Below are 25,133 nucleotides of genomic sequence, written 5' to 3'. Positions count from 1 at the left end.
GGAAGCCATGAGGGTTTGTGCCATGAGGGACTGGGCTATCTGGCCCAGATACTACACTTTTCCCATGGTTTTTGCAATCCGCAGACCAGGAGATTCCCTCGTGTGTCTACATTCCCCGGGCCCTGGGTTTCAAGCACAAAACTGGGAGGCTGTTGGGGCAGACACTGAGCTACCTGCGGAGTTTTTTTTTTTTTTTCGTACCCCACTGATACCTGGAACTCCAGTGAGAGAGAACCATTTACTCCCCTGGAAAGCGGGCTGAAGCCAGGGAGCAAAGCGGTCTGGCTCAGCGGGTCCCACTCCCTTAAGCCCAGCAAGCTAAGAACCATTGGCTTGAAATTCTCACTGCCATCACAGCAGTCTGAAGTCGACCTGGGATCATCAAACTTGGTGGGGATGGGGTATCCGCCTTTACTGAGGCTTGAGTAGGAGACTTTCCCGTGACCCTTCTAAAGACTGGGCGGAACGCATCACAGCACAGCAAAGCTGCTATAGCCAGACTGTCTTGCTAGATTCCTCTTCACTGGGTAGGGCATCTCCGAAAGAAAGGCAGCTGCCCCAGTCAGGGGATTATAAATAAAACTCCCACCTCCCTAGGACAGAGAACCTGGGGGAAGGGGCGGCTGTGGGCGCAGCTTCAGTGGACTTAAGCATTCCTGCCTGTCAGCTCTGAAAAGAGCAGTGGATCTCCCAGCACAGCGCTCCAGCTCTGCTAAGGGATAGACCGCCTCCTCAAGTGGGTTCCCTGACCCCTGTGCCTCCTGACTGTGAGAGACCTCCCAACAGAGGTCGACAGACACCTCGTATGGGAGAGCTCTGGCTGGCATCTGGTGGGTGCCCCTCTGGGACGAAGCTTCCAGAGGAGGGAACAGGCAGCAATCTTTTCTGTTCTTCAGCCTCTGCTGGTGATACCCAAGCAAACAGGGTCTGCAGTGGACCTCCAGCAAACTGCAGCAGACCTGCAGAAGAGGGGCCTGACCATCAGAAGAAAAACCAACAAACAGCAAGCAATAACATCAAAGTCAATAAAAAGGACCCCCACACACAGAAACCCCATCAAAAGGTCATCAGCCTCAAAGGTCAAAGGTAGATAAATCCATGGAGATGAGGAAAAACCAGCAAAAAAATGCTGAAAATTCCAAAAACCAGAATGCTTCTTCTCCTCCAAATGATCACAACTCCTCTCCAGCAAGGGCACAAAACTGGACAGAGAATGAGTTTGATGAACTGACAGAAGTAGGCTTCAGAAAGTGGGTAATAACAAACTCCTCTGAGCTAAAGGAAGCAACGCAAGGAAGCTAAGAACCTTGACAAAAGGTTACAGGAATTGCTAACTAGAATAACCAGTTTAGAGAAGAACATAAATGACCGGATGGAGCTGAAAAACACAGCATGAGAACTTTGTGAAGCATACACAAGTATCAATAGCTGAGTTGCTCAAGCAGAAGAAAGGATATCAGAGATTGAAGATCAACTTAATGAAATAAAGCATGAAGACAAGATTACAACAAAAAGAATGAAAAAGAACGAACAAAGCCTCAAAGAAATATGGGACCATATGGGAAGACCAAAGATATGATTGACTGGGGTCCCTTAAAGTCATGGGGAGAATGGAAGCAAGTTGGAAAACACTTCAGAATATTATCCAGGAGAACTTCCCCAACCTAGCAAGACAGGCCAGCATTCAAATCCAGAAATACAGAGAATGCCACTAAGATACTCCTTGAGAAGAACAACCCCAAGACAAACAATTCTCAGATTCTCCAAGGTTGAAACAAAGGAAAAAATGTTAAGGGCAGCCAGAGAGAAAGTTCAGGTTACCTACAAAGGGTAGCCCATCAGATTAACAGTGGGTCTCTCTGCACAAACCCTACAAGCCAGAAAAGAGTGGTGCCCAATAGTCAACATTCTTAAAGAAAAGATTTTGCAAACCAGAATTTCATATCCAGCCAAACTAAGTTTCATAAGTGAAGGAGAAATAAAATCCTTTACAGACAAGCAAACGTTGAAGGATTTTGTGACCACCAGGCTTGCCTTACAAGGACTCCTGAAGGAAGTACTAAATATAGAAAGGAAAAACTGATACCAGCCACTGCAAAAACATACCAAAATATAAAGAACAATGAAACTAAGAAGAAACTGCATCAACTAATGTGCAAAATGACCAGCTAGCATCATAATGACAGGATCAAATTCACACATACCAATATTAACATTAAATGTAAATGGGCTAAATGCCCCAATTCAAAGACACAGAATGGCAAGTTGGATAGAGTCAAGACCCACTGGTGTGCTGTATTCAGAAGACCCATCTCATACGCAAAGACACGTATAGGCTCAAAATAAAGGGATGGAGGACTATTTACCAACAAATGGAAAGCAAAAAAAGCAGGGGTTGCAGTCCTAGTCTCTGATAAAACAGACGTTAAACCAAGAAATGTCAAAAAAGACAAAGAAGGGCATTACATAATGGTAAAGGGATCAATGCAACAAGAAGAGCTAATTATCCTAAATATATATGCACTCAATACAAAAGTGCCCAGATTCATAAAAATAAATTCTTAGAGGCCTACAAAGAGACGTAGACTCCCTCACAGTAATAGTGGGAGACTTTTTAACACTCCACTGTCAATATTCGACAGATCAATGAGACAGAAAATTAACGAGGATATTCAGGACTTGAACTCACCTCTGGACCAAGCAGCCCTAATAGATATCTACAGAACTGTCCACATCAAATCAACAGAATATACATTTTTATCAGCATCACATAGCACTTACTCTAAAATCAACCACATAATTGGAAGTAAAACACTCCTCAACAAATGCAAAAGAATGGATGCAAATGTAAAAAAACAGCCTCTTAGACCACAGTTTAATCAAATTAGAACTCAGGATTAAGAAAGTTACTCAAAACCACACAATTTTGTGGAAACTGAACAACTTGCTCCTCAATGACTCTTGGGTAAGTAACAAAAATAAGGCAGAAATAACAAAGTTCTTTGAAACCAATGAAAACAGACAACGTACCAGAATCTCTGGGACAGAGCTAAAGCAGTATTTACAGGGAAAGTTATAGCACCAAATGCCCACATCAGAAAGCAGGAAAGATCTAAAATTGACACCCTAACATCACAATTAAAAGAAATAGAGAAGCAAGAGCAAACAAATTCAAAAGCTAGCAGAAGACAAGAAATAACTAAGATCAGAGCAGAACCGAAGGAGATAGAGGCACGAAAAACCCTTCAAAAAATCATTGAATCAAGGAGCTGTTCTTTTGAAAAGATTAAAAAAATAGATAGACCACTAGCCAGACTAAAAAAGGAGAAAAGAGAGAGAAATCAAATAGACACAATAAAAAATGATAAAGGGGATATCAACACCGATCCCACAGAAATAAAAACTACCAACAGAGAATACTATAAACACCTCTATGCAAAAACAAAACAAAACAAAACAAAACAAAAACTAGAAAATCTAGAAGAAATGGATAAATTCCTGGACACATACATCCTCCCAGGAGGAAGAAAATCCGTAACTAAACCACGAAGAAGTCAAATCGTGAATAGACCAATAAAAAGTTCTGAAATTGAGGCATTAATTAATACCCTACCAACCAAAAAAAGCCAAGGACCAGATGAATTCACAGCTGAATTCTATCAGAGGTACAAAGAGGAGCTGGGACCATTCCTTCTGAAACTATTCTAAACAATAGATAGACAAATGCAATCTAATTAAACTAAAGAGCTTCTGCACAGCAAAGGAAACTATCATCAGAGTGAACAGGCAACCTGCAGAATGGGAGAAAAATTCTGCAATCTATCCATCTGACAAAGGGCTAATATCCAGAATCTACAAAGAACTTAAACAAATTTACAAGACAAAAACAATCAACCTCATCAAAAAGTGGGTGAAGGATATGAACAGGCACTTCTCCAAAAGAAGACATTTATGCAGTCAACAAACATATGAAAAAAAGCTCATCATCACTGGTCATTAGAGAAATGCAAATCAAAACCACAATGAGATACCATCTCATGGCAGTTATAATGACGATCATTAAATGTCAGGAATCAACAGATGCTGGAGAGGATGTGGAGAAATAGGAACGCTTTTACACTGTTGGTGGGAGTGTAAATTAGTTCAATCATTGTAGAAGACAGTGTGGCAATTCCTCAAGGATCTGGAATTAGAAATACCATTTGACCCAGCAATCCCATTACTGGGTATATATCCAAAGGATTATAATTCATTCTACTATAAAGACACATGCACACAAAAGTTTATTGTGGCACTGTTCACAATAGCAAAGACTTGGAACCAACCCAAATGCCCATCAATGATAGACTGGATAAAGAAAATGTGGCAAATATACACCATGGAATACTATGCATTCATAAAAAAGGATGAGTTAATGTTCTTTGCAGGGACATGGATGAAGATGGAAACCATCATTCTCAGCAAACTAACACAGGAACATAATACCGAACACCACATGTTCTCACTCATAAGTGGGAGATGAACAATGAGAACACATGGAGACAGGGAGGGGAACATCACACACCGGGGCCTGTCAGGGGGTGGCGGACTAGTGGAGGGATAACATTAGGAGAAATATATAATGTAGATGACAGTTTGATGGGTGCAGCAAAACACCATGTCACATGTATACCTATGTAACAAACCTGCACATTCTGCACATGTACCCCAGAACTTAATGTACAATAATAAAAAAGATAAACAAGAAAAAAATAAATAAATAAAATAAAACAGAAAAAAAAGAGAGGGACTCCTCCCTAACACATTTTATGAGTCCAGCATCATCCTGATTCCAAAACCTGGAAGAGACACAATGAGAAAATAAAATTTCAGGCCAATATCACTGATGAACTTCGATGTGAAAATCCTCAATAAAATACTGGCAAATGGAATCCAGCAGTACATCAAAAAGCTTATCCACCACGACCAATTTGGCTTTATCCCTGGGATGCAAAGATAGTTCAACATATGCAAATCAATAAACATAATCCATCACATAAACAGAACCAATGACAAAAACCACATGATTATCTCAATAGATGCAGAAAAGGCCTTCGACAAAATTCAACACCGCTTCATGCTAAAAACTCTCAATAAACTAGGTGTTGGTGGAACATATATCAAAATAATAAGGGCTATTTATGACGAACCCATAGCCAATATCATACTGAATGGGCAAAAGCTGAAAGCATTCCCTTTGAAAACCGACACAAGACAAGGATGCCCTCTCTCACCACTCCTGTTCAACATAATGTTGGAAGTTCTGGCTAGAGCAATCAAGCAAGAGAAAGAAATAAAGGGTATTCAAATAGGAAGAGAGAAAGTCAAATTGTGTCTGTTTGCAGAATACATGATTGTATATTTAGAAAACCCCATCGTCTCAGCCCAACAACTCCTTAAGCTGATATGCAACTTCAGCAAAGTCTCAGGATACAATATCAATGTGCAAAAATCACAAGCATTACTATACACCACTAACAGACAAGCAGAGAGGCAAATTATGAGTGAACTCCCATTGAGAATTGCTACAAAGAGAATAAAATACCTAGGAATACAACTTACAAGAGATGTGAAGGACCTCTTCAAGGAGAACTACAAACCACTGCTCAAGGAAATAAGAGATGACACAAACAAATGGAAAAAATCATTCCATGCTCATGGACAGGAAGAATCAATATTGTGAAAATGGCCATACTGCCCGAAGAAATTTATAGATTCAATGCTATTCCCATCAATCTTCCATCGACTTTCTTCACAGAACTAGAAAAAAATACTTTAAATTTCATATGCCACGAAAAAAAGGCCATATTTCCAAGACAGTCCTAAGCAAAAAGAACAAAGCTGGAGGCATCATGCTACCTAACTTCAAACTATACTTCAAGGCTACACAGTAACCAAAACAGCATGGTACTGGTACCAAAATATATATATAGACCAATGGAACACAACAAAGGTTTCAGAAGTAACACCACACATCTACAAGCATCTGAGCTTTGACAAACATGACAAAAACAAGCAATGGGGAAAGAATTCCCTATTTAATAAATGGTTTTGGGAAAACTGGCTAGCCATATGCGGAAAACTGAAACTGGACCTCTTCCTTACACCTTATACAAAAATTAACTAAAGGTGGATTAAAGACTTAAATGTAAAATTTAAAACCATAAAAACCCTAGAAGAAAACCTAGGCAATACCATTCAGGACATAGGCATGGGCAAGTACTTCATGACTAAAACACCAAAAGCAATTGCAACAGAAGCCAAAATTGACAAATGGGATCTAATCAAAATGAAGAGCTTCTGCTCAGCAAAAGAAACTGTCCTCAGAGTGAACAGGCAACCTACAGAATGGGAGAAAAATTTTGCAAACTATCCATCTGACAAAGGGCTAATATCTAGAATCTACAAGGAAGTTAAACAAATTTACAAGAAAAAAACAACCTCATCAAAAAATGGGCAAAGTTTATCAACAGACACCCATCAAAAGAAGTCATTTATGCAGCCAGCAAACATATTAAAAAAAGCTCATCATCACTGGTCATTAGAGAAATGCAAATCCAAACCACAACGAGATACCATCTCATGCCAGTTAGAATGATGATCATTAAAACGTGGAAATAATAGATGCCGTTGAGGATGCGGAGAAATAGGAACGCATTTACACTTTTGGTGGGAGTGTAAATTAGTTCAACCATTGTGGAAGACAGTGTGGTGATTCCTCAAGGATATAGAACTAGAAATACCATTTGACCCAGCAATCCCATTACTGAGTATATACCCAAATGATTGTAAATCATTCTACTATAAAGACGCATGCACACGTATGTTTATTGCAGCACTATTTACAACAGCAAAGACTTGGGACCAACCCAAATGCCCATCAATGATAGGCTGGATAAAGAAACTGTGGCACATATACACCATGGAATATTATGCAGTATAAAAAAGAATGAGTCATGTCCTTTGCAGAGATGTGGATGAAGCTGGAAACCATCATTCTCAGCAAAGCAACATAGGAACAGAAAAGCAAACACCACATGTTCTCACTCATAAGTGGGAGCTGAACAGTGTGAACACATGGAGATAGGGAGGGAAATATCACACACCAAGGCCTGTTAGGCAGAGTGGCGGGAAGGAGAGGGAGTGTATTAGGACAAATACCTAATGCATGTGGGGCTTAAAACCTATATGACGGGTTGATAGGTGCAGCAAACCACCATACCACATGTATACCAATGTAACGAACGTTTACATTCAGTACATCTATCCCAGAACTTAAAGCAAAATAAAATTAAATTTAAAAATTTGAGACAGTTTGAACATTTAAAATGTGTATTTACCTTTATTTTCATTTATATCTAAAGATTATCTATACAATATATTTTCTAATTTTATTTGTTCTTTCCCTTTAAAAATTAACAATATAACTCACACATAGTTTTTCATGAAGAAACAAATACACCCCACCGTGAAAGAGGATTTATTAATTTCTTAATTTTAAGAATTTTAAAAATCAGAATTTTATGATTTCTGATTTTAAGTTTTAAGGTCTGTTTTACATAAAAGTAAGGTAGGCATCAACTGGTTTCTGGTTAGTATTTCTCTCAATTTTTTCCATCATTTTGTTTCAATAAAGACATTTTATTTCATATTATCTCATGTGAACAGTACATACCTCTATTATGATTATGTTTATTTCTAATGTAAATTTAGGTGGGTAATCACTGGTTATTGTTGTCTTTTTAAAAATTATTTTGATGCACAGAAGTTTTTAAATTTAATTAAGTTCAATAAACCAATTAATTTGTGCCCTATCTAACAAAGTTTAGTCTAATACATGGTCATGAAGAACCTCATCCTTTGGTGTTTTTTTTTTTTTTTTTTTTGCTCCATTTTATTCTCAAGAAGTTTTATAAATTTCTCTTTAACTCTCAGGTTTATGCTTCATGTCAAATTAATTATTGTGTGGTTTGACGTAGGGGATATGGACTCACTTTTTTTCCACGTGTGTTTTGATAAGATGTTCCTTTGTTAGTTAAATTACCTTGGTGTTTTTGAGAGAATTCAACAGAAATTTCCCTGTGGATCTATCTTTGAAGTCTCCTTTCCTCTGTGTGTGTGTGTGTGTGTGTGTGTGTGTGTGTGTGTGTGTGATCTTCTAGTTCATCCTTATGCTATGTATTAGTCAGGGTTCTCTAGAGGGACAGAACTAATAGGATAGATTTATACGAAAAGGGGAGTTTATTAAGGAGTATTAACTCATACTATCACAGGGTCCCACAGTAGGCTGTCTGCAAGCTGAGGAGCAAGGAAGCCAGTCTGAGTCCCAAAGCAAAGAACTTGGAGTCCAATGTTCGACAGCAGGAAGTATCCAGCACAGAAGAAAGATGTAGGCTGGGAGGCTAAGCCTGTCTAGCCTATTTATGTTTTTCTGCCTGCTTTACATTTTGGCTGTGATGGCAGATGATTAGATGGTGCCCACCTAGACTAAGGTTGGGTCTCCCTTCCCCAGCCCACCAACTCAAATGTTAATCTCCTTTGACAACACCCTCACAGACACACCCAGGGTCAATACTTGACATCCTTGAATCCAATCAAGTTGACCCTCAGTATTAAGCATCACATGCTAGTACCACATTGCCTTGATACTCTAGCTTGAAAGTAACTCCTGAAATCAGGTTGGTAAAATCCTTCAGATTTGCTGTTATTTTTGATTGCTTAGCTATTTGAAGTCCTTTGATGTTTCATATCAGTTTTATAATCAGCTTACCCATTTCTACAAAACATTTGTTAATATCAGTAAGAAGAAAGGACATCATAAAATACTAATTTTTCTAATTCATAAATATTTTATAACTTTATTTATAGGGCATATTCCATTTCCCTCTAATCTTTTTTTTAGTTTTCAGCATAGAGATATTAGCCACATTTTGTTAAATGTTTTCTGAAGTGTTTTGATACAATTATAATCATACTTTATTTCACTTTTATAGTATTAATTTTTAGTGTCATGTCTTAATTAGTTGTTGCCATATTACAGAAGCACTATTGGTTTCTAAAAAGTTATAATGAATCCTGGGATTTTGCCATATTTAACTTGTTAGTTCTACTTTTTAATTTTTATAGCGTTCCAATGAATAGTAATGAGGAATGCTTATCAAAACCATACCATTTTATTTATTCTATCTTCATGTTGTATTTATTTTTCTTGCCTTATTTCTCAAAAAAATTATTTTTTGAAAAAAAAAAGCTTTGCGGAAACATTGGAAGTTCCCTTTGTACTCTCCCTGATTTCATTCTCCCATCTACCTCCCTATAGTTTGCCTTTCAAATAAAGCTGGTGTGTGTAATCCTCAAGTTTATAAAATTTTAAAATTCAATATTTTGATATTTGTAAGCATTAATACATATAGCTATTGTCTATTCATTTTAACTAGTTTTTATAACTCCATTGTAAGACTACAGCATGATGAAATTGTCCGTTCTCTTATTTACCAGGTTTAGTTTCAGATTTGAAGTGAAAATTCCTGTGTAGGTCTCTCAGTAAATACCTGATAATTTCTCTAATACACACACCTACAAGTAACATTGCTAGGTTGTGGAATATCCCTTACCATGTGTAGTACAGATATATTGTATTTGTAAAGTAATTTCCAAAACTATTCACTAAAAAAGCATATTTTATGGACCCTAACAATCAACCACTAGACTGATTTTATTTCTCATCTAGTTAAAGAGCTTAAAGTATTAGTAACTGGGGTTTTATATACTAAGAAGTATATCACCAGGCCTCAATTAGCTTTATACTTACTTTATAATAAAAACACCTCCTAGAACATTTATTAATTCCCTCCCAACATAATTCTTATAAATTAAAACCCCTCTTGCTAAGCTTTACATAACTCACATTTAAATATAGATATAAGGATATATTTCTCTGGCTAAGATTAATAAGAGCATTTGAAATATAGACTAACTGAGTCTATTGTATTTTGAAGGGCTAAATTATGTTGCCATGTATTAAATTACTTACTTTGAATCTTCCAATTATATTGAAACAACATTCTTCATTCAGACAGTTGATGCTCAGCAGTCTACAGTGGTCAATTGCTTTCTCACAGTTTTTTTCAGTAAATCCTGATATACAGCTGTAAATACATCAGTGTAAATTAGAAAAATTATAATTTAAATGTTTTCAGAAAAGCCTATTAACATTATTCCAAAAGGAATAAGGCTTTGTTTAAATTATATGGTACTATTAATCATTTTTTTATACATACCTGTGATCTTAGCCAAAAAGCTCCTATTTATGTATTTGGAAAGAATTACAGTAAACTAAATTTTCAATGTATGCTCTTAATGATCTCTTTTGGGAATTTAAGAATAAAATAAACTTTGGCCTAAACTGATACTTAACAATACAGTATATGTTTTGGAAAACTAGTGGAATATGAAGAAAAAACATGACAAATGTGATTTTTTAATGTTTAGTAGAGCCAGTATATACTGATGATGTGCTAGCAGGAGTTAATGATGACTACATGAATTTGAGACAGGATAGACTGCCAGTGGATGATAATGGTCTAGTTATAGTTGGGCTACTTATAGGACTTCTGTTTGTTAGTTGTCATTTTTAAAATTGTTTTTCAAACAATCTATATTCCAGTCTACTGTATTTCATTAACTGCAATCTATAAGTTGCTAAAGAACACACACTGGTGTTCTGGCTTCTACTGCCCTCACTTCTAATTAATTTGTAGGAAACAGTCCTGTGCCTTAAATCATATTTAGTAAACCTTCTATTATAAAATAAATGGGACCCCAAATGAAAGAATGTTTTTTCTAATGTAAACACCAAATATTTTAAGACCAAAAATATGACTTCTCATGACTTTAAGTTGGTAGAAGCTGATTTATTAATGAAGTGAATTTAACTATGCATTTATTATTTTAAATCTGTTATAAGAACACAAAATAATTTCATAAAAGGGATCAAAGGCCATGTTGGCACAATTTCACTGAAATAGCATCAATAAAATGCTGTAGTAATTTACCTTTCCTATAGTTTGAGGCATACAGCTTTGCATTTTCATCTTACAGAATTAAATTATTTCTCCATTCATATCAGAAATAATCATCCACTTTTTTTCAGCACCCATCATATGCCAGCCACTAGGCTAATTACCTTTACACAATTTTCTTAAGTTCTCATTCAATTCTTGTAAGTTGTGAAATATATTATTATTTATCACTTTTATAAATGAGGAAACATACCCATAGAAATTACATTAGTTGCTTTGGCCATATTACTTACAAATTTTAGAGTGGTTAATAAAATTAAGTTTGTCCTAACTTTAAGTGCATTATTATACTCTGCTATTCCATAGATGAAGACCTTTATGTATTTTACTCTACCACTCCACAGATAGTAAGATATATTTACTTTACGTCTCTCATTCTGAGGGGCTGGCTAGATATCCAGAAATCACTCCAAATACCAACTTAATGAGAGGTAGCATCGCTTCCTATTGAGGATGAGCATGTAATAGCATAGAGAAGAAGAGAAGAGCTTTAGCACATCCTAAAAGTTGATGAGTTTCAATTTTCCTTTTGAGTTGGAATGGACTGAATTGACCAAGAGCAGTTAAAGACACATGTGACATTTGGGCTTACTTTGTGTTGCAGTTTCCAAAGAACAGGATCAGGTCTATGAATTGAAGAACCAATATTTAGCCACTAAGAAGAATCAGATCCAAATGGTGTTGGATGAACACTGGGCAGCAGCAACTCTGAGAAAGTGTTTCTAAACAGAGCAAGTTTTATTGATCCAAAAAAAAAAAAAGGCCAAAGATTTTCTACTCTCAGTACACACTAGGTAAGAGACCCCCCAAATACTATCTGCAATGTGTGGCTCAGAGAGGTTTGACCCAAAGGCGGAGGACTAATGTGTACTAGGCTTAATACCTGGATGATAAAATAATCTGTACAACAAATCCCCATGACCCAAGTTTACCTATGTAAGAAACCTGCACTTGTATCCCTGAACTTAAAAGTTTTTTTTTTTTTTTTTTTTTTTCAAAAAGGGAAAACTTTCCTACTGAGTTTCAGGCAATCATCTCCAATCCCCCACTCCCAGTGATGGCTTGAAATCTAAGAGGCACTTCCAAGTCTTACTCATAAGAAAAATGTCATCCTATCAACTCAGCCTGCTGTCAAGGAAAAAGAAGTTTCAATAGTAGCCTTGACATTTAAGAATGTAAAACAGAGAAAACAAAAGCAAAGTAAACAAAAGCAAACTCTGAAACAACATGGACCTTTTTAATAAATGTGTTTACAAAAGTGCATTAACTTCTGTTGAAATGCTCAGAGAGACTTATTGCTAACTAATTTGAGCTACTCTAGGTGTCCAGCAGCCATTTTAGTCAGAGGCCAATTGTTTTAAATACAGGGGGAGAGAAAGGAAAGACCTTTCAGATCACCATGTTTCTAAAACATCCAATTTATAGTTTGTTTTTATATAAAACTATTTTGAGACTTTAGGGTAAGGGTAACCTCATGATTGTGATGGAAATATTTAAGGTGTCATTTTAGTGGTAAAATGGGAAATGATACATAGGAAAGCAGCGAGGATCTGTGAAGATACATGAAAGGGAAGGAAAAAAATAATGAAAATAAAATATAATAGTGGAAAAGAGGAGACAAAAACAATACTCTTATCCTCTTTTACTTTTTCCTTCCTAAAATGATTTCTTACCACTGATTTAAATATCTTTCTACTATTAGGTTTCCTTTTGCCAATAAAGCCAATATTCATTAGTTAATTAGCTTTACTCTATTTCTTGGACATAACATTCCAAACTTGTCCAGTGACCTATGGAATGCACACTACTGATTTTAAGGAGAAGTGTCAGGCACTGTTGGGAACACAGCATTAATAGAGTAGGGACAGCAATATCAGAACAAAATTCCATCACCAGCATTTTGGTAAATGTTTTATGTAATACAGAACTACTAGTATTTATAACTGCTATTTATTTTTAAAGTTAATTTATCAATTAAGGTAAAAATCAGTGAAACAATATTTACTACATTTTAAATAGGTTTCAAAATGTATTTTTTCAAAATATTAAGAAAAGCCCATAAATTTAATACAATTAAAAATAAAATGTTCAATATTTTACTAACAGTTAGTAAAAATTATTACTGTATTAAAATAATAATTTCATAAAGCAAAAAATTAGAAAAAATATTTTTTAAAGAGTTAACTTCAAATTGGAAGTATACTTTTGCTTAAAGTTTTCTAGCTGCTGAAATAGCTTTTTCAAACTCTATACTATTCTAGCAAATGGAAAGGAGATAGTTATAAACTAACTTCAGATAGTTTTCTCTGCCTGTGGTAACTTGAAATACTCTCATCACTTGTTTGAAAACTTGGAATCAACTTTTGATACATTTTTTTCCAGGAAATGAACAGTTATATTTGTAATTTTTATAATGTTTAAGTTGTAATTTTTGTCTTAAAGCATTGTAGTTCACATTTGTCTCTTTGGTTTCATCATGCAGACATGGGGATTCTGATGGAAAGTTCCTTGTATCAGTTTCAATGCTGTCATTGAACCTGTTCCGCTACTTGGGCAAAAAACCCTTCGAAGTAAATTAAGATTTATTCTTATAATAGAATATTTGCAATACTATTGCATGCTTACATACTGTGACTTTTGTGGGCATAGACAAATGTCCAGACCTATGGACTACTTCATATGACGAATTTATCTTTTAAGCATAAACTGAGCAACAAGGTCACTGCCTGGATTTCGGAAAGCAAATAATTCAGATGTAAAAGTTATTTAAAGATGAAAATAAGAATCTTAGACAAAACCATCCATATTTGATAAGTAAAATTAACATGCTATACCTCTATCCTAGAATATAGAAAGCTAGTATTAAACCTATTAAAACAGCAACTCCTCTGCCTTATTATACATTCGTTTATGGGGAAGGGAGAGAAAATTATAAATACATGAGTATAATGACAGATAGGGAGAGGTGCTATATAATTAATAAATTAAATCCGATAAAAGTGGAGGGAGAAATTGAGATTAGGTATTTCCAGGCTGTGTCAGGATCAACAGGAAAGACATCTTTGAGGAGATAATATTTGAGTGAATGGCTGAAGGAAGTGTACAAATTGCTACTGTGCTTTCTGGGAAATGTGCACTTCAGAAAAGGGAACGGCAAATACCGAGGATTGAAGCAAGAGGTCCTTGAGATATTCAGGAAACATCTCAAAGACCAAAGTGGTGACTTAGTAGGAGATGGTGGCAGAGAGATAGGCAGGAGGAAAATATGGCTCACCTTGTAAGCATTTTAAATCCTTTAGGTTTTATTAATGTACGGGAACCCCCTGAATGGCATTGGCAGAGGAATAACATGATTTTAAAACATATATATTCTTTTTTTGTGGATAAAAAATGATAAACAAGCAAACTATTTTGCAGTTACTTTACCTGTAACTTTCAGCATCTAAAATAATCACAATCTGTTTTCTAGTTGCTCAGGTCAAAAACTATGGAGCCAATATATTTGTTCTTTTTCTTTCTCATTCAATCCGCTCTAAAGAAACATTGTATTGACTCCATCTTAAATATACATCCACAATCCAACCCCTTCTTATTATGCCCTCTCTCCAATTCTAATCTAAGTCACTGTCCTACCCAGTTTGCTATACTGTAATTACTATAATAGCTTATTAACAGGTCTCTTTGCATGTGCCCTTGTGTCTGTACAGTTTCCTTTCAAAACAACAGTCACACAACAATTCAAAAATATAAACCAAATAAAGTAACTCATTTGCCAGCAACACTGCAATACTTGCCATTGTACTTAGAGTGAAAATGAAGGACGTTACAAAGGCATTCATGATCTAAAGCTGCCCCAGATTCTGGTTTCTCTTCTAACTTCATTGCTGCTACTTCCCTTGCTTTCTCCAGAGCAGTTAGTCTGGACTCATGCATGGATAGGGTCTGAATAGGCCAAGGATTTTGCAATAGGTACTCCTTCTGCCATGAACACTCTTCCTTAGACAGCTGCACATTCCCTCACATCATTCAAATCTCCGCCAAAATATTAGCTTTTTTGATGAGACTTCCATTCACTATTTGACATGTACCTGAATGAAGGTTCAAAACAATGAGGTCAAGAGGGAAGCTATTGAAATGTTCCAGCTGAGAATTTGGCTTGAACAAGGGTGTTAACATTCCTAATGATAAAAGTGTTCATATCCATGATACGTAGTTATGGGAGAGTTTAAAGGATTTGTTGATGGACAAGACGTGTCAAAAGAGAGAAAAGAAGAAATCAAAGAGTAATGTAAACGAATACTGGCAGAAAAGAAGCTTTGTCCAGGGCTCAGTAATCAATTATGAATTTGGAATACATTAAGTTTGAGCTGCTATATTAGATATATATAAAATGGACAAGAGTTTAATGGTAGGATGAGAATTAAACAGGTTTGATGTTTTCAGGTCAATGGAACATAGAAAAAGAGAATCAAGGAATTTGAAAGTGGATGTGTAAGTATGTTTTTTAAAAGAAAATGGGGACCTGCAGGGGATACTAGACACAGGAATGTCAAATGTAGTCATATAATTGGAGGTCCTGTTGCTTTTTTAAAAATTTATGAAATTTTGTCATTACAGTACATGAGTGAGTGAACTTGAAATACAGGAAGTGGGGATCAGAGAGTGAAAGAATTTAAATTAAAGGTATTTCAGGGTGTGCAATTAAAGGCATGATAACTTATAGGATAAGACCATGGGAGATGGACTGAGGTGAAGGAGAGGGGGAAATTAGCAAAATAATTATCAAAAAATTTAAACAACCAGAGTGAGTGGATTTCCAAGAGGGATACCAAAGTTATCAAAAAATATGACCACAGTGGTGATAAAGAAAAGGTCAGCAAGCTAGATGCTAAAACATTTAGTAAAGGATAAGCAGAAACTGAGAGAAAAGCTACTAGAAAAGGAGCGAGGGAGAGGGGGAGGGGGAGAGAGAGTCAGAGAGAGAGAGAAGATACAGCTGCTGGCTAGGGTTTTCAGAAGGAGAAGGGAAAAAATGGCCTGAATATGGCAACAAGGGCAACACTGTCTATACACTTCACTGTCTGTGGTACACAACTGTAGAAGAATGAATAGTGACCAACTCAGAAGGCTACAAGAAAAACTGTCCTCAGGTTTCAGTGAGAAAAAGAAAGAAAGTGTAGAAAAAATATTGTGGGCTGGGTGTGGTGGCTTATATCTGTAATCCCAGCACTTTCGGAGGCTGAGGCAGGAGGATTGCTTGACTCCAAGAGTTCCAGACCAGCCTGGGCAACATAGTAAGACCCCATATCCACAATTTCTTTTTTTCAAAAAATTAGCCAGGTGAATAGCCCCAGCTACTCGGTTACTTGGGAGGCTGAGGTGAGAGGATTGCTTGAGCCCAGGAGGTTGAGACTGACATGAGCTTGGTTCACAACACTACATGCCAGCCTGGGTGAAAACATGAGACCCCGTCTCTAAAAAATAAAAAAATAAAGAAAAAGAAAATACATTGTGGATACTTGGAAAATATTCTGCGGACAAAATGAGATACAGAGGGCACAGTGGAAGAATACTGGATATTAAGAAATATTGGAGGTTGTGCAAAGCATTATGGGGCTAAGATTCCTTTAATCAGGTATGCCAGGAAGACTTAAAGATTTCATGATGTTGATTCAAATTTTATCTGCACATGTCTGTACTAACTTACTATTTTTTATATGGAAATTAATACATTGAAGGAAGGAAGAAAGTTTATACTGATGAGAACATATGTTCTTAAATGGGGCATTTAGGGGGCCAGATTACAGGATACCTCCTGTCCCCTATAACAATATTGCAGAATGTAAAGTTGTACTAATAGTAGCAAAAGCTACTCTTGATGAGAAAATGGCAACAATGTCCTAGATATTTTTAATAGTTATATAGTTTATGACCAGAAACTGAAGTTAAAAACTATGTTTAGACTTTAAAAAACTTTTCCCTATGTTAAATTTCAGAATGATTGATTCAAGAAAACCCCACTGTCTCAGCCCAAAATCTCCTTAAGCTGATAAGCAACTTCAGCAAAGTCTCAGGATACAAAATCAATGTACAAAAATCACAAGCATTCTTATACACCAACAACAGACAAACAGAGAGCCAAATCATGAGTGAACTCCCATTCACAATTGCTTCAAAGAGAATAAAATACCTAGGAATCCAACTTACAAGGGATGTGAAGGACCTCTTCAAGGAGAACTACAAACCACTGCTCAAGGAAATAAAAGAGGATACAAAAAAATGGAAGAATATTCCATGCTCATGGATAGGAAGAATCAATATTGTGAAAATGGCCATACTGCCCAAGGTAATTTACAGATTCAATGCCATACCCATCAAGCTACCAATGACTTTCTTCACAGAATTGGAAAAAACTACTTTAAAGTTCATATGGAACCAAAAAAGAGCCCGCATCACCAAGTCAATCCTAAGCCAAAAGAACAAAGCTGGAGGCATCATGCTACCTGACTTCAAACTATACTACAAGGCTATAGTAACCAAAACAGCATGGTACTGGTACCAAAACAGAGATATAGATCAATGGAACAGAACAGAGCCCTCAGAAATAACGCCACATATCTACAACTATCTGATCTTTGACAAACCTGAGAAAAACAAGCAATGGGGAAAGGATTCCCTATTTAATAAATGGTGCTGGGGAAACTGGCTAGCCATATGTAGAAAGCTGAAACTGGATCCCTTCCTTACACCTTATACAAAAATCAATTCAAGATGGATTAAAGACTTAAACGTTAGACCTAAAACCATAAAACCCTAGAAGAAAACATAGGCATTACCATTCAGGACATAGGCATGGGCAAGGACTTCATGTCTAAAACACCAAAAGCAATGGCAACAAAAGCCAAAATTGACAAATGGGATCTAATTAAGCTAAAGAGCTTCTGCACAGCCAAAGAAACTACCATCAGAGTGAACAGGCAACCGACAAAATGGGAGAAAATTTTCGCAATCTGCTCATCTGACAAAGGGCTAATATCCAGAATCTACAATGAACTCAAACAAATTTACAAGAAAACAACAAACAACCCCATCAAAAAGTGGGCAAAGGATATGAACAGAGACTTCTCAAAAGAAGACATTTATGCAGGCAAAAGACACATGAAAAAATGCTCACCATCACTAGCCATCAGAGAAATGCAAATCAAAACCACAATGAGATACCATCTCACACCAGTTAGAATGGCAATCATTAAAAAGTCAGGAAACAACAGGTGGTAGAGAGGATGTGGAGAAATAGGAACACTTTTACACTGTTGGTGGGACTGTAAACTAGTTCAACCATTGTGGAAGTCAGTGTGGCGATTCCTCAGGGATCTAGAACTAGAAATACCATTTGACCCAGCCATCCCATTACTGGGTATATACCCAAAGGATTATAAATCATGCTGCTATAAAGACACATGCACACATATGTTTATTGCGGCATTATTCACAATAGCAAAGACTTGGAACCAACCCAAATGTCCAACAATGATAGACTGGATTAAGAAAACGTGTCACATATACACCATGGAATACTATGCAGCCATAAAAAATGATGAGTTCATGTCCTGTGTAGAGACATGGATGAAATTGGAAATCATCACAAGAACAAAAAACCAAACACCGTATCTTCTCACTCATAGGTGGGAATTGAACAATGAGAACACATGGACACAGGAAGGGGAACATCACACTCTGGGGACTGTTGTGGGGTGGGGGGAGGGGGGAGGGATAGCATTGGGAGATATACCTAATGCTAGATGATGAGTTAGTGGGTGCAGCGCACCAGCATGGCACATGTATACATATGTAACTAACCTGCACATTGTGCACATGTACCCTAAAACTTAAAGTATAATTTAAAAAATAGCCTTATAAATGTGACTATTGATTTCAAGCAAAGAAAAATGTAGCAGCCCAGCTTTTGAGATAATTAACTCCAAAAGATTAAGCTTTCCTGTTGAAAATTATTGAGTGACCAAGTGGAAGCATTCCATTAATTAATACATTCCTCATGCAAATATATGATTGCTATTTTTAAAATCATTTTTCAAAATTAATAAGAAAATATAATTTTATTATATGTTGAAATATGTCAACCTATGCATTTCTGCAAATGCAGTGTCTTATTTCATAGTCACAGTGCATACTTAGTTAGTTATATTTGTGACATAAACTGAAAACCTTAGTTATATTTGTGACATAAACTGAAAACCTTAACTTTACCCATGACTGATATGGTGAGATTTATCACAAGCCAAATAAAATAAATGCTGAAACTGACTTGGGGATGGGGGTGGGGGAAGTTATGTTAATACATCAAATCGAAATTTAAGTAGTGTAAGTTATAATAATCTAAATCCAGTGAGTAGAAAACAGAAAAAAAAAACACAATAAGCTGAGAATATAAAAGAGAATATCATTATTGTTGAAATATCTCAGAATTTTGGAGGAGAAAATAAAAGGCTTAGAAAGCAAAATTCTCTATATCACAACATTTCTGATTTTTAAAAACATAGTATTCATATTTCTCTAATATTTAGTCAGTGGCATATTTTACAAAGTTTTCTCCCGATTAATTTGGTTAAATAGTTGATTTTCAGACTTGAAAAATTTTTATGAGAAAGACACCAGCTGGTTTAACGAAACTTTATTTCCTGGCTCATTTCCTCATTTTACTCTAAATAGTAAAAATTTGATCCTCCTGATATGTTGAGAATATTGGAGTCATTGCATTCAGTAAAAATTAGTGTGTGTGTGTGTGCGCGCGTGCGCACGTGTGTGTGTGTGTGTGTGTGTATGCAAAATGGCAATATTAATAATGTAGTTCATGATAATCTTCAAAGCCATTAAGTGATTTTGGTGAATAAACACTTTCCACTCTACAAAAGTGGGAAGTATGGTGGAGAATTCAGAAATCTACATGTCAGGTCACAATGAGTTTCCCTTCTCTACCCATGAACCTCCATCCAAGAGGTGATCAGAGACCCTAGGAAGCATCACTGGAGCTGTGTCCTGTAGCGCCGTGGACACTGCCACCTGTGTAAGTGAAGTGCAGCACAGAGTCTTGTAGCTGTAGCACTGCCTTTGGAGAAATTTCCAAATGTCTATCCAGCTCTGTGAGCTTCTGACAGAACCCAGCACTATTAACTTTATGCCAACTCTCACAATCAACCCACCATGATCTACCTTTGAGGCCATTAAAATTAATCCCTTATTACCATTACCTCAGATATCCCAGGAAGCCAGTGGTTTCCAAGTCATCCTTCACTGTGTGGTTCTTTTCCCCCAAGCAGCTCTGTACACTTCTTTCATATTCTTCTTAGGAATCTCTTTCTTTTGACTGTAAACTCTCAAGTGGTGGTTATTCTTTCTCCCTCTTCTCTCACAGCTCAATGTCTACATGTTATATAGTTGTCTTCATCTTTTCCTCATGTCCCGTCCTCTTCCTTAAAAGCTTTACTTATTTCAAGATGATGCCATCAAACCATGCTACCCATATCTTCTCCTTGTCATAGTCATAGTCAACCTTCCTGAGCATCCCCTCTAATTCTTTAACATTTAACCTCTGACATGTTATATCTTTCTCTAATGTAATCCCAACCTTACTTTATTTGTTTGTCTGTCTGTTTTGAGACAGAGTTTCACTCTTGTGGCCCAGGCTGGAGTGCAATGGCGCGATCTTAGCTCACTGCAACCTCTGCCTCCCAGATTCTATTGATTCTTCTGCCTCAGCCTCCCAAGTAGCTAGGATTAAAGGCATGCACCACCATGCCCAGCTAATTTTGTATTTTTAGTAGAGACGGGGTTTCTCCATGTTGGTCAAGCTGGTCTTGAACTCCCAACCTCAGGTGGTCCTCCTGCCTCAGCCTCCCAAAGTGCTGGGATTACAGGCTTGAGCCACTGAGCCCAGCAATCTCAACCTTACTTTGCTATTTTTTTCCAACTTTATCGAAGCATAATTGACAAAGTTGTACAAATTTAAAGTGTAAAGTGTGATAATGACTTGGTATATTATATATTGTGAAACGATTATCCTTAGTTAACATATCTGTCACCTTGCACAGTTATCATTTGTACGTGTGGGGGATAGCAGGTAAGATCTATTCTCTTAGCAAATTTCAAGAATGCAATGCATCATTTTTAGCTATAGTCATTACCTTGAACATTAATTCCCCAGAAGTTATTCATCTTTTTTGCCTTTATTTTTTTATTGATAACTACTGTTTGTACATATTTATGAGATACACGTGATGTTTTGTTTCATGCTGAGAATGTGTGATAATCAAGTCAGATTTAGGGCATCCATCACTTCAAGTATTTACCATTTCTATGTCTTGGAAACATTTCAAGTTCTCCCTTCTAACTCTACTGAAATATACAATATTATAACCCTTTGAACACCCCCGCATTTCTCTCAGTCCCAATTGCCTGAAAACCAGTATTCTGTTTCTATGACTTTGACTTTTAAAAATTTTACATATTAGTTAGATGATACAGTGTTTGTCTTTATCTGGCTGATTCATTTCACTAAGCATAATGCCATCAACATTCATCCATGCTGTCGCAGATGACAAAATTTCCTTCTTTATGTGGCTGTGTAATATTACATACATACACATGCAAACACATCACATCCTCTTTATCACAATAGCCAAGGCATGGAGAACACCTAAGTGCCTTCATTATTTCAATATCTGCAAAGTTTATTTATTTGCAACATTAGCATCTCCTAGGAGCATACTGTCTCAACTCAAAGATCTGAATCTTCCCTCTAACTCTACAACCTACTCCTACTCTAGTATGCTCTATACTACCATAATATATAACTATGTCATCTTCTCAATGTTAACTTACATAATCTTAATGTTAAGTATTTTATATTTTATGCACGGCCTCATTTCTCTTTCTAATTTACTCCTTGTAGTCCTTTTCTCCCCCAACGTTTATTCCATCCCACGATCCATTGACCCTACCAACCTTCAGTGTCTGTCATCCCCATCATATTCTCTATTGCCTCCTTGTGTGAATTAGATTACACCTTTTACTTCTATAATCACTAATTGCATACACCCTTAAATCACTCTTTCCCCTCCATTGTCATAGCCTGATAAAGCTCAACCCTACTTTAATTCAACACCCTAGCTATTTCTGATGGGCATATGAGTAAATTACACCTGGTTTGAGATTGACACATATTATTGCAGGCTGAACTTACTTTAAATTCATGTTCACTAACTTCAAGGAGATGCTGTAGCATATCAGTAATACTCTACTTTCCTCATACTCACTTGGATTACTATTTCATTAGACATTGCTGCTTATTTCACTTGAGTAACAGAGCCATCAGAAGACACTTTCCAAATGATTCAACAACCACACATTCAAAGCAACCTATTCTATTTTTCCTTCTATGACAATTCATTTAACATCTGCCATCCTATCTAAGCTAACTCTTCTGCTTGTGCCCTATATCCCAACCCATTTCTACTACTATCTAAATATAAACTACTTTGAAGTTTCCTTAGTTGCCAGTTTATTAGCTTCTCTAATAATTGTCTGTATTTTTATCATCTTAACTCACGGAGTCCTTTTAAATCTCATGTTCTAATCCATTAACTCCCTCAAATATGAGTGTACCAAGTCTCATTCGAAAACCTTCTCTTGTTCCTATCTGGGTTCAATGTGAGGTAATTTCATTGAGTTTCCTGTTGTATTTTTTATTTTTTTCTAAGCTAACCTCTTTTATTTATTTATTTATTTATTTATTTTACATTTAGAGACTACAAGTGCAGTTTTTTGTTTGTTTGCTTGTTTTTTGTTATTTTAACATGGGTATATTACATAGCAGTGAAGTCTGGGCTTTTAGTGTACCCATAACCCGAATAGTGAACATTTTACCCGATAGTTCATATTTCATTCTTACACCCTCTCCCACCATCCCACCTTTTAGAGTCTCCAATATCTATTATTTTGCCCTGTATGTCAGTGTGTACCCATTGTCTAGTTCCCACTTATAAGCGAAAAGATTAGGTTTTTTACTTTCTGGTTCCGAGTCATTTCACTTATGATAATGGTCTCCAGTTCCATCCATGCTACTGCAAAGACATGATTTTATTATTTTGGGTGGCTAAGTTGTATTTCATGGTGTGTGTGTGTGTGTGTGTGTGTGTGTGTATCATGTTTTTAATCCAGTCATCCATTGATGGACACTTAGGCTGATTCCATGACTTTGCTATTGTGAATTGTACTGTGATAAACATATAAGTGCAGGTGCTATTTTGATATAATGATTCCTTTTCTTTTGGCTAGATATCCAGTAGTAGCATTGCTGGATAAAATGGTAGTTCTATTTTTAGCTCTTTGAGAAATCTTCATACTGTTTTCCATAGAGATGTACTAATTTATTTTTCTATCAACAGTGTGTAAGCATACCCTTCTCTCTGCATCCTTGCCAACATCTGCTGTTTCTTGACTTTTTAGTAATAACCATTCTGATTGGTGTAAAATGGCATCTCACTGTGGTTTTAATTTGTATTTATCTGATGATTAAAGATGTTGAGCATTTTTTATATGTTTGTTGACTGCTTTTATATCTTCTTTTAAAAAATATTTGTTCATGCCTTTTGCTGACTTTTTAGTGGGGTTATTTGATTTTTTCCTTGCAGAGGTGTTTGAGTTTCTGGTAGATTCTGAATACTAGCCTTTTGATGTATGTTTTCCTTGAAAATGTTTCTCCTATTCTATAGTTTGTCTGTTTACTCTGTTGACTTAAAATTATACTAAAAGGTTATAGTAACCAAAACAGCATGGTATTGATATATAAAAATAGACACATAGATTAATGAAACAGAATAGAGAACCACATACCTACAACAAATTGATCTTTGAAAAAGTCAACAAAAATATACATTGGGGAAAGAATATCCTATTCAATAAATAGTGCTGGGAAAAATAAAGAATTATATGCAGAAGAATAAAACTAGACCCCTATCTTTTACCATATTCAAAAATTAACTCAAGTTAGGTTAGAAACTTAAACATAAGACCTGTCATTTTAAAAATCCTAGAAAAAAAAACTAGGAGAAACTCTTCCAGACATTGGCCTAGGCAAAGAATTAATGACTAAGTTCTCAAAAGGAAATGCAACAAAACAAAAATAGACAAAAATGGAATATAATTAAACTAAAAGGTTTCTGCACAGCGAGTTTCCTGGTTTTAAATGTCATGTCTCTGGCACTGGCTTCCAAATTTATATATTTAGCCCTGATAGCTTCTCTAAAATGGAAACATACTTGATATCTACTTCAATATCTCTACTTGGCTCTATTAGGTGTCTTGTCTAACATGTTCAAAACTGACATCTTGTTTTCCACTCCTGCCAACCAGGCCCTTCTTTCTACAGATTTTTCCATTTTGGAAATGGTATTAGAAAACAGTTAAGGTTTATTTCCCAACCTTTCAATTAAGCAAACAACCTTAGAGTTACCCTTGACTTATTTCTGTTACCTCACATCTAATCCTTCAGCAAAAGATTGAACTATTCTTAGAAATATATTCCAGATCTGATCCTTAATTACCATCATCGCGAGTCATCTTGATGGCAGTGTCAGTCACCACCAACTCTGGGCTACATACTCATAGTAGCTTTCTAGCTGGTCTCCCTTCCCTTGGGAACATACACCAACGCTCTATTTAATAAAATTGACTCAGAGTGATCATTTAAAGCAGTATCTGCCTACTGGAATGTAAGTTTCTAACGAAAAGAGCTTTTTTCTTTTTAATTTTTTTTGGCCTTTTTTATGGTTGCAGAAGAGTTTTACTTAGAGTAGGAAAGTTTCTGAAAAATATATAAATATTCTTTAAATTAAACAAATTAGTCTTTTCATATCACCGCCCAAGTCAAGACCTTCCATTTCAATCAGTAAGATCCAAAATAATTATTATAAACAAATTATATAATGAATCAAA

The 25,133-nt window shown here is 36.0% G+C and overlaps 1 protein-coding gene across 1 annotated transcript in view; it reads right to left on the bottom strand.

Moving 5' to 3' along the window:
• LOC117980609 (protein eyes shut homolog) overlaps nt 1-25,133 on the bottom strand; it is a 304,210-nt gene that overhangs the window by 40,190 nt on the left and 238,887 nt on the right. The window contains exon 7 of the mRNA XM_063605330.1: nt 10,073-10,187. Coding sequence (XP_063461400.1) covers nt 10,073-10,187 — 115 coding nt within the window. The remainder of the gene's footprint in view (nt 1-10,072; nt 10,188-25,133) is intronic.

This window comes from Pan paniscus, chromosome 5 (genome assembly GCF_029289425.2).
Source record: "Pan paniscus chromosome 5, NHGRI_mPanPan1-v2.0_pri, whole genome shotgun sequence".
Classification (NCBI taxonomy): Eukaryota; Metazoa; Chordata; class Mammalia; order Primates; family Hominidae; genus Pan; species Pan paniscus.
Note: the sequence above shows the minus strand (reverse complement) of the source record. Positions and strands in the feature narration are given on the sequence as shown.